Consider the following 17,010-nt stretch of genomic DNA (forward strand, 5'->3'; position numbering starts at 1 on the left):
AAGGCCAAGACAAATTTCGAAGTCTTCTTTTGTGAGGGGAGTCCAAGGCTTCATATGGTCACTTTGAATTCCAGGATTTTGAAAATGATAATGATTAGTTTCTTTAATAATCATTTCAATCAGTGAGGAGTTGAAAAAATAATTGAAGAAGTCTATAGGTGTATTACCTGCTAAATTGATGTTTTGATTGATTTCACAAGTACTGTTGAAATCCTTTATTAATGGAAAAAATCAGGCGTCTTCCAATTTGATCTTCGACATACTCCACATCTTCTAAATCTACTAAATCAATACAATATTTTAACAGTCCTATCTATGAGCTCTTTTCTTATTTTCACTGGATTACTGCAACGCGCTAAACTCATGAATCTACATATATAAATTAGTATATTAAACGGTGCCACCTTACATATTATATGATTGTATTAGTGCTAGAGTGAAATTTCAGGACCATATAAGGAGCATGACGTCACTCTTCTTATAAGTATAAATATGATAATTTATATTGTTCAATTAAAATGCGTTATTAAGAGTAATTACAATGAAACAAAGTATTTTTTTATATAGATTTTAGGGCATACATTAAGATTATGATATATTTAATTACTTTTAACTACTCAATCATATTAAATTTTAATGTACAAATTTAGTTTGTTTGTAACAGTGTAAATGTTAATTATTATAATAAAGCGAATACTCTAAACTCAAGATGACTATCTGAGAAACATGAGTAAGAATTTATTTCTTTGATCACAGCCTAGTCATTACTGTTATCAATAAATAAACAATTAATAATTTATTTAAATATATAATTTTATAAGAATCGAAAGTGTTAATTTTGTACATAATGACAACATTGTTATAATTAATTAATCTTAATTAACCGATTTAATATTTACATTATAAGATATTGCAAAAATATGAAAATTGATTATTATTCAAATGTTATTACAATTATATAGCTATAAACTATTTTTATATGTAAAATTTTCTTATTATTTTATTGTAAATATTACGCTATTGTATTAACTAACTTCATTAGTTAATAACTTTTAACTCCACTTTTTGCGATAAGTGTAAATTATACTTAAATTATCTATATCAACTTCTGTATTTTATAGATGATTTAGATTTTTATTAGTGTTGTCTATGCTATTGTAAACTAGGGAGAATGATTTTGCATTCTTGCTTAAACAGCATGAAGAAGGCTGTCTTGCGAAAATAGGCGGGAAAATCTGTGTATAAATACGCTGAATTTGGAACATGTTGTGATTCTTTCCTACCCTTGCAAACTGAGTGCTGAAGATTGAATAAACTTGGCTTGTACCTAAGTTATTTCTCTCTAGTGATTAAGAATTACATCCTTTTTTCAAGAGAGATTTAAGTTCTGCTTATGAGACACTTAGCACCATAAGAAATTAAGGTAAAGCCTATCTTTCTTTAAGTTCAATCCTAACATTTATAGATATTTCATTTATAATTTTACTTCAAATTCAATATTCAGATATATTTTCAAAGTTAAACGAATTCTTACTCATTAACGCGTAGCCCACGAGAGTACGAAAAAAATAACAAATAATAGGTGATATTAACATCACAATATGTTTCTTCATCATCAGGGTCTCCTTCCTCTAACTCAGATTCGCCGCTTGTCCTAGCTTTGTCGTCAGTCAATATCCTAAAGACAAGTGATGGAACACTTCTTGAATAACAAAATGTAATAACAATAACGAACAACTACTATGCTAATTAGAATATATACGTGGAAGTGTAAAAAAATTAAATAACTAAATCTCGTTGTCAGATGCTTCTAAAAATGACAATTTTCCGATACTTTTACCTGGAGTTCACCTATATAATCAGTTTTTTAACAAGTGCACAGAGAAATGTTTTTTATAGAATCACCAACGTAAAAAAATTGACCTTGACATAGCTATTACTTCTAGATACTACACAATAAAAAACATACAAATACATATGTTATCATTCAGTACTTATACTCCGAACTTACTAAACAAAGATAACAAAACGATCTTGATAGAGCAGTGTTACCTCAGCGTATCAAAAACGTCTGTTTATTGATTTTCAAGTAAGATAATTTTTTGCACACGCTGATCTTTAAATTTCAAAGTGAGTGAGGTAGTTAGACTTATTTACTAATATTCTTATTTACTATAGCAGATAAAATCTAGGTACACCAATTTACAAGTTTTTAAGCGCAAATACGCATTTTCATACTTGAACTTTCAAAGTTCAACGTCAAAGAAATCACTAGAATTTTTTTACTAATTTTATCGTATTCAACGACTCATAAAATATAGATATACCAATTTTCAAGCGCAAATACGCATTTTCATGGTTTGACCTTCAAAATTAATTTTGGAGGTCAAAGAAGTAACCAGGATTTTTTTCAATGTTTTTCCTAAATTTAATTCATTAAATTAACCTTATAAACATTATTACGTTCACTTTTCTTGATGGTCCATATATAGACCAGTCCCAGATCAAAAAGATCAGATTAATATTTCGTTCTCGATACTTATGTTGTCTTTTTAGTTTCAACTTATTTTTCAAGTGTCTTTTACAACAATACGATTGCTTCGGCCTAAAATTAGAAGATATTAAGTTTCGTCATCCGAAAATATCCATCCCCGTGATCTGAAAAACGCAAAAACGATTTAATAGTATTTTCATTCGTAACTTTTCACGTATTTTGGTACATTTTTTAAAAATAAGTTTATAAGGATAAGAAAATATTGTAAGCCAAGTTTCGGTAACCGAAGCCACCCCTAAGTATTTCATAGGGGGTGAAAATGCAAAAAAAGGTCGCAAAGTATTTTAATTTTGCACCTTCCACGTATTTTGGTACAGTTTTTTTAAAATAAATTCAGTTTATTAGGGTAAGGAAATAATGTAAGCTAAGTTACGGCATCCTGAGCTACTTCTAATTTGCGTTCTCACTCCCTTTTCACCCCTATGAGATACTTAGGAGTGGCTTCGGTTGTCTTACATTATTTTCTTATCCTCATAAACTTATTTAAAAAAAACTGTACCAAAATACGTGGAAAGTTACAAATGAAAATACCTTTAGACCGTTTTTGTGTTTTCCACCCCTTTTTCGCCCTTTTCAAGATATATAGGGGAAACTGATATCTACTAGTTTTCGGCCGGAGCAATCGTATTGTTGTAAAAAACACTTGAAAAATGAGTTGAAACTAAAAAGACAACATAAGTATCAAAGTTCGACAACGAAATATTAAGAATCCTATAGATTTTAAGAGGAAGAAAATTCATGGAATTGGAAGATTTGAAAATACGAGATATATATCTCTCGTATATATCTCAAAGAAAAAATGAGCTATTTAAGTAAACTCAATGCCATTTGAAAGCACAAAACTTCTACTTTAAAATGCCGTTTGTAGTTTTTTGTAAACAAAGAATATGGCTATGCTATTATAAAATTTTGCAAATATAAAATCGACGATCGCATGACAATCGATTTGACATAATTTTAAATGTTTAAATACATTATTAATTTTTCATTTATTGATAACTTTTCTGAAGAATCAGTTATCAACTAGTCAAATCTTGCTTTTTTTTCTTAAGATGCTATTTTCTCTATATAGCATTCGAATTCGCATTACATTCGTTTATCGAAAAATTATTATACGTGATTTATAATTAGAAATTAAATATCGCTCAGTATTAATCAATTAATACGCATAACAAGATCAATGCATCAAAATTAATTGAAAAAGTGCATTTGTTCATTGAAAAAGGTTGAAGTTATAAATTGCGCGTAGTAAACAATAAATTTCTCGTAGATGTGATGTCACGCTTCATATATGGTTATGATTTTGATCAAGTAACCTAACACATCTATACGTATATGTGAGGTAGCGCCTTAGTTTTGATAGTACTTTTCCTCAGTGTATGGCGGGTTGCCATAGAGTAGTGAGAAACAAAAAAAAATAGATCAGACCAGACCGTTACGATATACCTATTATCTTAACTGCTGGTTTTCTCATTTGTTCTTATTGAATTGAATATTTATAGATGGCAGTAAATTTTGTGTTTTTTTTTTTTTTGTTTTTTTTGAATAGCATCCACATTATCTTTGTTATGAAGTTTTTATTACATAGTAAAACCATCATAAAGTATCACTCTTGCCTTTTAAATCCTATTTTTTCAATTAGAAACCTTTTCTTTCATGGAGATATCATTAATTCATGTTAAGTATTTTAGCAGTTTCGCAATAATATTAAAATCATATGTTATAAGGGGTTAAGGTAATTGGGGTTCGAGGGTCTATGGTTATATGGTCACAGGTTACAGGAATCGGAAGTTAAGACACCTGGGATTATATCGTCACAGGTGACAAGGGTCGGGGGTTGTTAGGTTCTGGCTCAAATATTAAGAGAAGTTTCGGAGATTCAAGTACTTTACTTTACTCAATTATGTCTCGAAGAAAGAAAAAAGATAACTCTAATCTGAGAAATGACTTTTAATAGGTAAGAACGCTGAATAAACTGAGTAATTAAATTAATAATTTTACTAATTAATTAATTTACTAGGTTATTTAGATATTCAATTCTAAAAGAGGATATCAAGGTCGGCTTTATTATTGTATAGATTTACTGAAGATAATAAGTAAATGAAGTATTGAATATTCTGTAAAATTTTTGAGTATGGTTGAAATCTGTAGAGATAAGTGTGAACAAATATTAAAGTAAATGAAATTCCATTAATAAAAGTACAAGCTAAAAGGAATAAAAAGAATATACTCCTTTATATTATATAAATAGTTAAATGTATATTCAAAAATGATTCATACGCTATATTTTACGATAATGAGAAGTCTATGGATAATTTACATGTACATGTGATAGTTTTGTAAATTTATCGAGGGTCGTTAAAGTCTTTACTAGTTTAATATTACCACTAATACTAATTTTAAAACTCAACTCCTGTTTTTAGTCGTTAATATATTGTTCGCAAAATTAATTTCAACTCAATTGTAGAACTGTAAAATAGAATCAGATGAATCATCACGAAATGAAACGAATCATATTTTTTCACCACCACCTTTAATACCGATTAGTATATTGAATGCATCTACTAGTAGTTCGAAGCATCAATCAGTATTTCTGCCGCAATTACAACCAATTCCGAAGTTAGAAAATATAGCTTTGCAGAACACAAGTAGAACTAAAACAAATAAAAGTGTAAACTATAATAGTTTACGTAATTCTGAAAAAAAATTTACGAATGCAATTCGTTCTCATTCAGAAAAAGTATTTTTAGATCAATATGACGAATGTTTTGCACAAAGTATTACAACGCTGGGAGGTCAAAAGTACATTGTTATACCAAAAAATAATACCACAGGACCGAAATCAACTACCAACACAACATCGAATAAAATTAAAGAGAATTCACCTGTTCTTCGAGGAACTGACGATATTTTACACATTAAAACATCTGATTTTTATATGGGAAATGAGTTGAATAAATCAACGAAAATTGTAACTGAATCAGCTATGGATCTAAAGAAAAATGAACAAATCATTGAAGCAACTATTTCAGACAATATTGATTTATCATTACATGAGCGTTTTCAATGCAATGATCTATTACCACCGTATTCTATATCAATCGCAGTAAATTCTGGGATTAGTAAGATATCGCAACATAATTCAACTGAAACTGTTTCTAATCATCAAGATTTAACAGTAATCTCTTACAGATCCACTAAAAAAACAAGGTAATTTTTCAATAACAATAATGTTTGTTTGTTTAAATTAATAAAACTACTATAAAAAAGCTAGGATTACTATCTTCTATTAAAAAAAGAAAGGCATCTCATTTTCGAAACTTGTATCTTTGCTAAGATAAATTATATTTCATAGGAATTTACACAGTATTGAGGCTTAAAATATTGCGCATTATTTGATTCATCAGCGGTTTATCGAAATAAATTGAGAATGCGGGAATGGAAGGAAAAAAGCACGGATTTTTAACTTTTTCAGACACCTGGAAATTCATAAATTCGGAATTTAATACAAAATTAATTAGTTTATTCGTAAACATCAATCTCCGAAAAAAAAATTATCTCATCAATGGCTTATCTAATTACTTCTGAATTTCACGCAAAACATTGAGAAGCCTTTCAGTTTTTTAATTTTTCATGAAATTTTGAAAATTACTTAACTGTTTAAATGCCAATGTCTCAAAATTTATCATTACTTTCAAGCGAAACCGCATTTTTTTAATCGTGAATTTTCAACGTATGACGGTTCGACCCTAACACGATATTAATAATAACTTATCACTGTCTATAGTAACAATAAAATATTATTTTCGAAAAACGAACGTATATTGCAAACGCAATTTTAAACTTTGGGATACTGGAATATATGAGTCGCTTATTTTGAAAGTGGCCTAACTCCATTCATCTTCAAATCGAGATATTGAAAGTTTAGGCCATTTTCAAACTACACGGCTCAGTTATTCAATTAATTCGGAAAACAACATGAAGTTGTACATGTAACCATTGTAAGCGGCAGAAAATTGAAAAACGGAGTTAGGTCACTTTCAAAATAAACGGCTCATATGTACTTATTCAAAATTGAGAAACTCAAAAGCTTTTTATTATTTTGCATTACGTTTCAAAGTATTTGGTTAAGCTATAGACTTCATAATATTTTTCGAAGATCGACATTTACAAATAAGATAATTCTTTTTTTATTTTACCGTAATTCCTTCAAAGAGGTTGTCAACTATAAGTTGAGTAAACCGGAACAAATCAATCAATGCGCGAGATCTAAAATATGAATACTGAGTACATTTGTGGCTATTTTACAAGCTGGACATAGATCATCTTGCCGGTATTTTTAAAACTTTGTACACTTATTAGTATCATCAAAATAAACACTTTGGTTAAATTTTATAAACAAAAAGTATTAGATAAAAAATTAGTAACAATTAAATACAATTGACTCAATTTTTTTCAAAGTCCAATAACTCGGTCGCTATGAACTTATAAACAACCATCATGTGTTCATGAAAAATTAAATTGATCTAGAGTACCGTTTTTTATGTTTTTGATTATGTTAAATACAAATCACGGTTGAAAATGCAAAAGTTTTGCTTGAAAAATTAAAAAAAAAAATTTTATAAATTTTTTTCTAGCACAAAACGCATTAATATTGAAATGTTTTTTCAATCATCGATACATATCATTATTTAACTTTAACGGAAAATTTTTATATGAGTTTTCTTTCCAACATGACAGAGAAAATGGAAAAACATCAACAAAAAGTTCGTTCCTCATTACCATTGTTTTTTTTTTAAATATGAAGTTTAAGAAAAAGTTTTATAGAAGAAAATTGTTTTAAAATTTATCAAGGAATACTCTTTTGGAGAAAATTTTTAATTTTTCAAACAAAGTTGAAACGGTTGGAAAGAATTTGTATAGTATTTAATATTTTGCTCGAAAGCTATAGGCTTTTAGAAAAAATGTGTAAGAACAAAAAGTCTTAAAATTAGCCAAGGAAGATCATATAATTAAAAAAAATTTTTTTTGATAACTTTGTTGGAAATATCAATTTTATTGTTTTTTGAAATAATCAAAAATTTTCTCCAAAAAATTTGAAAAAAATAGAGAATGTTCCGTGATAAATTCCAAGACATTTTTCTTTCATCAAACCTTTTGGTAAACCTTATCGTTATTAAGAAAAATCATGGTAAAGAGAAACAAATGTTTCTTAGGTTTTTGAATTTTATCCGTCATTTTGGAAAAAAAGCTCAAAAAAATTGACTGTTAAAGTTCGATAATTTTTTGCATCGATGGTTCAAGAAAGGTTTTGATATTGTTGCGTTTTATGCTAGAAAAAAATTGATAAAAAAAATATCTGAATTTTTCACTATTTTCTTGTATGTGAAAAACCCGTCATATTTAATTTTGAAAGCAAATGTTTTGATATTGCAGCACGGATTCTTATTTAGCATACCCAAAAACATAAGAAGCGGTACCTTGGATCAATTTATTGTTTCGTTTTACACATGATTTTTGCGATCAAAATAATGTCCAAAAAATGACGTCTATGGTGGTTATAATAGGTTAAAGTTAACAAAAATTAGTTTGTAAATACGCGGAAAATCTTCTACTTTAACATGACATTTGAAAAATAACAATTGCTTATTTTTTAAATAGTCATACACTTTTTTTTTAACAATTTCATTTATTTCAGAGCTACTATACGAATTTGGCAAATTCTACATCGTTTTCTTCAAATATTTTTTAAAACATTATATATTAACATTTTTAAGCAATTAATAAATTCCACACCATTGCATTATAGCGGTATTTGGCATGACGTTGGCCATGCGTGCACTCAACATCGCACATTAGCATTTTTACCAATATACTGTTATTCCGATTAAAAAAATTATTATACTATTGTGGTTATTGGACTTTCTTTTATGAGAAAACGTATTAATATTTTCAGGTAACTCGATATAATTCCTTGCAATAAGCGCTAAAGCAAAAGGCTCACGCGACACTGTTATAATGCAAAAAGACGCATCGATCGCAATTTATTCATTGTTCTACTGTTTAGATTTGGAAAATCACATCATCGTACTTCTCGGGATTTTCCAGGAACAAGTATGAACTTGCAATATCGCCGGCAAAAAACGATCGAGCGAAGTGCTTCAGATATGACGTCCGCCTACCTTCTCGAATTATTGTGCAATTTATCACTTCCTCTTTATTGTTCTATCGATTAATTTCTTTATAGCTCAATGGTTTTATGATTTTTATTGTGCCAATTGTATCACGAATCTCCGGACATTATTATCATGCTGGAATAATAGGTTATTTATGAAAAGTATAGCCAGAAATTTTGTCTCAGGTCAATTTCGAAATCTTTATCACGCTTAAGTTATCGTTGTCGTAGATGTTTGAAAGAAGTGGTTTAGAAAGTTTTGTCTCCAGTGTACTATAGACGTCGAAAATCGATTAGTTTGCAGTAAAAGTTAGAGCAGAGAAGTTCAGTGTTCGAGTTCATTCTCGCAACCAGATTTTTCGAAAATGGGTCAAAAGAATCAATTTAAAACTGTGTGACAGTTTTGGAAGTGTACTCAAATAAAGCTGTGTGGGCGGTACTGTTAAAAAGCCACCAAATTATTATATCATGGAAGAATTACAGCTATACTTACAAAAAGACCAGTACTTTTGTAGAAAGTGTTGAAGATGGTATTGCAGAATGAGAAAAGAGGGGAAAAGAAGCAAGCAGTGAAGTAAAACCATTTAAAAGGGATCATAGTCTTGTAGTGGAGAAAAGAATATTCGTTCCTTCCGTAAAAAAAAAATTAGTTTCTGAAATACGAAAGTTGTTCAAGAAGTCCTTAAATAAAGAGAGAAAAATGTTTTTTGGTAGATTTTTTTAATACAATAAAATAATATAATACTTTCCTAAAGGCAATTCATAAGTTTATAAAAGAAATGTATGGTCTTACAGTTGAAAAAATATATTTTCTTTCGGATGGTACAGAAAGTGAGTATAAAATTAAATACAATTTTATTAATTAAGCTCTTGATTATGGTATCCAGGATGAATAGCACTTTTATGTCTTTTGCTTTAGGGATCATTGCAAGTCATAATATTAAGTTATCTGAAAATATTTATACATTTCCTCATAAAAGAATGTCCGAAAATTAAAAAAAAATAGTGAGATGATCTATGTCCAGCTATTCAAATAACCAAGAATGTACGACTATGTAAGTCTCATTTCTATCCGATATTCTCGTTGAGAAATGTGAGATGTTTATCTTTTTTAACTGATAATAGTCCGTCACTGGTATTTTTCTCGATCTCTCACTCACTATCTATTTATCCTATATCTTTTATTTTCTTTAGCTCTGTCGATCACCGCATAGCAATATACATTTTTAGAAATAAAAAAAATTTCATTAACAAGTTTATTATTTACTATGTATACTTTTTTTATTTTTTGATATTTGACAATTTTCATTTCAGTTTTTAAGCAGGAAAGGTCCATTGCAGATGTATATAGTTGAATCATTCATTTTTCATAAGAATCCTAAAAATATTATTTCCATATATGAATATGTATGTGTGTATATATATACGTATTCATATATAGGTCGATCTACATCAAACGGATAATGGCTCTGTCCAAAATTGTAGATCACCAGAAAAAATCGTGGATGGGCATGATTTTTCATCTTATACTCTACTTCTTTTTACAATGTGGTAACTTTGAAAAATGCAAAATGGCAGTTCCAATATGGCGGTTGGCTTAAAAAAGTTTCAAAAATCAATTATAAATCATTTAATTGTGATTCTACGTATTTTTTTATGCTAGATATGAATTCAGTGATTAATTTTACATAGTAATATGGTACTGCACTTGAGGTAAAAATATTTTACAATGTCATCTGAAGGTCATATCGCGAAACAGTAGTTATTTCTTGAATTATTAATTGATCAATGTTGATTAGTGAGGAAATGAAGATATTCATACGTATTTCAATTCACTGAATCTAAATCTGATCCATTTAATCTTACCAAATCTCGATCAAGGTCACTTGAAGGTCAAATCGCGAATATTATTTATTTTTCCATAAGATGAAGAACACTCACAAGTTTTATGTGTCGCTGAATCCGAACCAGGGTTCCACTGAATTGTCTAACGACGTAGTAGTGACTTTGTTCCTGCCGAGATAATGGCCTTGTTATTTTTTTTTCGACGGTTTACACGTGCTCGCTCCTGGGGTCCACCAACGTGCTTGCTCCTAAGTTATTTAAAGACTCAGTAAGTTGCCTGTAGACGAAGCGTATAAAAAAGTACCTCGCATCCTATTTTTTGAAAATCCCTTTCCAGAACAGCCTACTTTTCCTCTAGCATGGACAACGCGGACCACTCCTGTGGTTTCATCGGCCAGTTCTCTAGACTAAAGAGTCTATCCTGCGGTAGTTATTAGCTCTCCCGGTTGGTGCGGAACAAAGAGCGTTGGTGACGGGCAAGAATCCGCACCTACGGATTGCTCTTCCATTGGTTTTGAGTAACCGGTGTCTGAATTTATACGTTGATGCATAGGACTCCCGTATTGAGATACCCAACAGCACTGCCGCTTAAGGCCTTCCAGAGTAAGATAAGAAATGTGCGGAGAGTTCTTTGGATTTTGTTCATGTTTTGCGCAACCAGCGATCATTAACCACCTCGTCTGCTTTCTTGAAACAGGCGTACATCACTGAAAGCGTCCAAGGATGATTGCTGAACTCTTTCTCGACGAGGTACTCGCTCATCGCGTACTCGAAAACGTTGATGATACCTTTTTCCCGACGACCCAAGTTGAGGACCATGAACATTTTTATAACCATATCGACATCTTCTACCATAACCTGATACTTGTATGAAATAAGCTAAAACATGCTGTATAGGTCTCTCAAGCGCACCATAATATATAGAAGGTTAGATGTCAGTACGGTTCTTGCGCGATCATTCCGCTTCTTGTCTCACAGGAAATCCTCCAAATCCAATCTCATCGATTTCAATATTCTTTTGATATGTTGTAGATCATAGAAAAATAAGTAAAACGTGTGTTTTATATCTGCGGAAAAACACGTTGAAGGGATTAAATCGACCCTCTAAATCCATCCTTAAAAAACGATTTGGCAATTTATCACCTTTAACAATGCACTGCTTCAACTATTCATTCGTCTTGGGAGTGTAGTGGTATATCTATGTTTCATCTACAGTTATAAGTCGTAAAAAATCGTCCGGATTACAGGGGATGCACGCTTAGAAGGGCCTTAGTGGCAACCACACGACTGCGTTTATTCTCCACTGTAAGCAAACGCGATACCCTTCTTGCCGAAATTTTTTTCGCGTCCAATTTATTATGCAAAATAGAAATGACACCTTTTGATATCCTCATTATTTCAACAATTGTACGCAATTTCATTTCCCGATCACTTAACAAGATGTCATGGATTCTATCGGTCATTTGGATGGTACTCACTTCTACGGGACGTCCTGAACGATGTTTATCTTTTGTTGGTGTACGGTCACGTTTAAATTCATTTACCCAATAATAAACAGTTACAAATACAGGGACGGATATGCCATGAACTGCATCTAACTCAGCTTTAATATTTTTCGGTGTAAGGCATTTTAAATAGAAATATTTGATCACCGTTCGAAACTCTTTTTTTTTGTTGTAAGCAAAAGTTGTTCCCTTTGACCAACTATCAAAATAGAACCACTTGTTGGATCTGGCTAAGACTTTAACAGCACTAGTTAGAAGTAATGCTTACTATAGCAACATAGATTGTGATACCTGTCAGTCATCTCTTGGATTTTCTAAGAACTTCCTAACCCACCCTCTTATTTACCTATAAGCAGTTTTTTTGAATATGCCATATCAATAATAGTACTAGAAACAAACGAATTTGCTAAAACTGCTGACAGTTTACATGTGAAATTCGGCAAATGCAAGTTGTCAACGTACCTACGGCCAAGTCAAGCTATTGATGAATGATCTAGTTAAATTCAAGTATTATGTTACAAAGATAATTATTTTAAATAAGAGAGTCAAATTAGTTTCACTCACAGAAACTAGAATTGGATTTTATGAGTTATGATTGAAGCTATTTGAGCTATAATTGAATTTGATAAGATATATATGGGCTAAAAATGTTCGTCTAGTAAGATGCTTTCAAATACAGAGTCGTATTTGTCGAAAATTCAATGACAAAGGAACTAATATGAAGACTAGAAGTTGGAGAACAACCAAGTGTACGATAAAAAGATTTTATAGAAATAATGATTTGTAACTGATTGGGTCGTTTGTTAGCCTCAATTCTAGCTAAGAGATGCCTTTTGAAATTTGATGTAAATGAATGAAATAATTCAAATTGGCGTTCTTAGATGGCGGTCAAAAAAACAATTTAGTGATCGGATTTTTTTTTAAATGAACGGATTTACACCAAATTTTTTATACAAAAATTTCTGATGTCGCTGATTACGAATCCGAGGTTAGATTTTCAAAATTCAAGATAATGGGTCCAATATGGCGGTCGAAATTTTGAAAAATCAACCGATTTTCACAAAATTTGGTATACCGTGGGGTTTTCGGAGGTCGTCAAGAAATAAAACATCTAGTACAATGTATAACATAATCCGACATAAATAATCCACCACCTTAAATTTTGCAAACCCAACATCGGTTTCATAATCTCCGTACACTAAATTTGGTTTAAATAGATTGATTCACAAACTTGTGTAGAATGAAATTATTTTAATTTTTCCGTTCGATTCACCCTTTTGTAAAAGAATCGATACCCTAACAAGTGAAGTGATTTTATTTGTGATGTGATTGGTGGTTGGTAGCTACGTAATGTTCTGGTATGTGTACGTGCAAGTGTATAGTGAGTCGAGCCGCCAGTATATACACTCCCAGTTATCTACTTTTAACCTTCCCTCCCGGATAAAATTATTAAAGCTTCGAAATTGTCCATTTTTGGTGCAAATTAACGTACAAAGTCGGGCAGGGCGCATCTGAAAGCTCTTGAAAAATGCTTTCAAATGGTGTAAATCATGAATATAATAAAATTTTAAAATATAATAAAATAAAGTCAAGCCGCCAGTACATATGTACGTGTGTGAATGTATACATTGTGTCTTGCTTAATGAGAGAGCAGTATTAAATCGATCATCAACCTTGTGTAAATTCTATTGCATCGTTTTGTAATATTTATTTAAAAGCCGTATTTCAAAGAACAATAGGAAAATCTCTTTGTTAATGTTTCTTTTTATAAATTTTTGTTAAAAATGTAATTTAGTTGAAGAAATGTTATTAAGTTGAAAAAATATTATATAGGTTATTTACTCGATTACTTTTTTATTTCGAAAAAAAAATATTTTTAAATTTGGATTTTTATTTTGAAAAAATATTGTGCAAAAAAATATTATTTTCAAATGTGACTTTTTATTTTTAATAAAGCTTAAGTATATAGTTTTCAATTTTAAGATATTCATATGAAATATTCCAATTACTAACTTGGGTAGACGATTCATCAACATTAAAATAAAAGCATAAACTAAATAAGTTTTTCACAAAATATTCTTCATACTGAACAGTTTTAAAATAAGTAGATGCACCAAGTGATGAAACAATAATAAGTAATGAAAGTTAATGAAAAAGATAGACATGTTGCATAACAAAACTATACTTGTATGATAAAATTAAATTTTTTTCTCATCGAAGTGTCCTTCTTTGTGTGTGATTACAGCTTGACATATCCTTGGCATTCTTGCAATGAGCTTATCCAATGTTGAGTGGGAAAGATATTTCCACTCTTTTTGAAAAATTTTCCATAAAAATTATCATAGATGCAGATTTTGGACAACACTTTCTCACAGATCGATCAAGTTCTTCCTAAAGTAATTCGATAGGGTTTAAATCAGGCAATTGTGGTGACGACTGCATGACTTTTTCTGTCACTGCACGGCTTTTTCTGTCTTTCTAAATTCGACAAATAATTTTTACATAATATGGAAGTGTGTTTGGGATCATTATCATATTGAAATTCAAACTGTCGTCCAACTAATCGTAACTCTGACGTCACTGCATGCTTTTGTAAAATGTTTTTGTAACTTTCTTTTTTCAAAATTCCATCAATTTTAACCAGATCGCCTACTTTTGACCCAGAAAAACAACCCCATACCGTGACTGAACCACTACCATGCTTCGCATTGGGAACTAAACAATCATCAATATATTCTTCATCAACTCTTCTTCTTACACACACTTTTCTTCTATTTCCAAAAATTTCAAACTTTGATTCATCGGACCAAAGCACTTTCTTCTAATCATCAACTTCCCAGTTTCTGTGTGTTTTTGCCTACTGTAGGCGTTTCTTCTTATTAATTCTTCGAAGTAGTGACTTTTTAACAGCAATTCGACCAAGAAGTCCCTTCTCACGAAGACGCCTTTTCACTGTACTCACACTTACCGATTTTCCTCGTGCATGTTCATTGAAATCAGCGGCAAGTTCTGAGGCTGTCATTTTTCGATTTTGCAAACTCATTTGGTAAATGTATTTGTCTTCTTTGACAATATTATTATTTTATAAACCAATTAATTTTTGTCACCGAAAAAAGACAAAATATTTTTTGCACATATTGAAATTTTTTTATGCAAATTGCTTTAAGAGTGAAAAATAACATTTTTATGGCTCAAGGAATGTTTTTTACATTTTATTTGATTTATGGGAAAATTAAAAAAAAGGGTGGAAAAATCTTTCTAAGAGCCAAAATGGTCGAAAAATTTTTTTTCAAAAAAAAATCAAAAACAAAATTTTACATTATTATACGTAAAAAACGAAACATTTTTTTTTATATAAGTTTTTTTCTATCGGTTGAATGTACAGAGACATGAAAAGTTAAAGTAAAGTGTAAAATTTTGGGAAAACAGCTGACACCGATATCATATACGATGAAAATAATGTTTTAGTGAATGATATACTCGTAGATAGGGTTTGGAAAGAGCCACAAAATGCCGTGCTCCAAATTTTTATGTTACTTTTTTTCGAAATTTGGCGGGAGATCAAAGATGAACAAGAATTTCAGTCTTCAATTATCGATTGAAAAAAATAGAAAAAAAATTTTATTATATTCATGATTTACACCATTTGAAAGCACTTTTCAAGAGCTTTCAAATGCGCCCCTGCTCGACTCTGTACGTTAACTTGCTCCAAAAATGGACAATTTCGAAGCTTTAATAATTTTGTCCGGGGGGGGGGAAGTAGATGACCGGGAGTGTATATACTGGCGGCTCGACTCACTATATACTTGCACGTACACATACCAGAACATTACGTGGCTACCAACCACCAATCACATCACAAATAAAATCACTTCACTTGTTAGGGTATCTATTTTTTTACAATAGGGTGAATCGAACAGAAAAATTAAAATAATTTCATTCTACACAAGTTTGTGAATCAATCTATTCAAACCAAATTTAGTATACGGAGATTATGGAACCGATGTTGGGTTTGCAAAATTTAAGGTGGTGGATTATTTATGTCGGATTACGTTATACATTGTACTAGATGTTTCATTTCTTGACGACCTCCGAAAACTCCTCGGTATACCAAATTTTGTGAAAATCGGTTGATTTTTCAAAATTTCGACCGCCATATTGGACCCATCATCTTGAATTTTGAAAATCTAACCTCGGATTCGTAATCAACGACATCAGAAATCTTTGTATAAAAAATTTGGTGTAAATCCATTCATTTAAAAAAAAAATCCGATCATTAAATTGTTTTTTTGACCGCCATCTAAGAACGCCAATTTGAATTATTTCATTCATTTACATCAAATTTCAAAAGGCATCTCTTAGCTAGAATTGAGGCTAACAAATGACCCAATCAGTTACAAATCATTATTTCTATAAACTCTTTTTATCGTACACTTGATTTTTCACCAACTTCTAGCCATCATATTAGTTCCTTTGTCATTGAATTTTCGACAAATACGACTCTGTATTTGAAAGCATCTTACTAGACGAACATTTTTAGCCCATATATATCTTATCACATTCAATTATAGCTCAAATAGCTTCAATCATAACTCATAAAATCCAATTCTAGTTTCTGTGAGTGAAACTAATTTGATTCTCTTATTTCGAATAATTATCTTTGTAACGTAATCCTTGAACTTAACTAGATCATTCATCAATAGCTTGACTTGGCCGTAGGTACGTTGACAACTTGCATTCGCCGAATTTCACATGTAAACTGTCAGCAGTTTTAGCAAATTCATTTGTTTCTAGTACTATTATTGATATGGCATATTCAAAAAAACTGCTTATCGGTAAATAAAAGGGTGGGTTAGTAAGTTCTTAGAAAATCCAAGAGATGACTGACAGGTATCACAATCTATGTTGCTATAGTAAGCATTCTTCTAACT

The 17,010-nt window shown here is 30.6% G+C and overlaps 1 protein-coding gene across 5 annotated transcripts in view; it reads left to right on the forward strand.

The window, feature by feature from the left end:
• The window catches only part of LOC131668335 (uncharacterized), a 272,207-nt gene that overhangs the window by 126,160 nt on the left and 129,037 nt on the right, over nt 1-17,010 (forward strand). For 4 of the 5 annotated variants that reach the window (XM_058942421.1, XM_058942428.1, XM_058942437.1 and 1 more), the window contains exon 8: nt 5,022-5,764. The exons of the other annotated variant lie outside the window; for it this stretch is intronic. In XM_058942421.1, coding sequence (XP_058798404.1) covers nt 5,022-5,764 — 743 coding nt within the window. The remainder of the gene's footprint in view (nt 1-5,021; nt 5,765-17,010) is intronic. 5 annotated transcript variants of the gene reach the window in all.

This window comes from Phymastichus coffea, unplaced genomic scaffold (assembly GCF_024137745.1).
Source record: "Phymastichus coffea isolate CEN01 unplaced genomic scaffold, Cenicafe_Pcof_1.1 PCOF00006, whole genome shotgun sequence".
NCBI lineage: Eukaryota > Metazoa > Arthropoda > Insecta > Hymenoptera > Eulophidae > Phymastichus > Phymastichus coffea.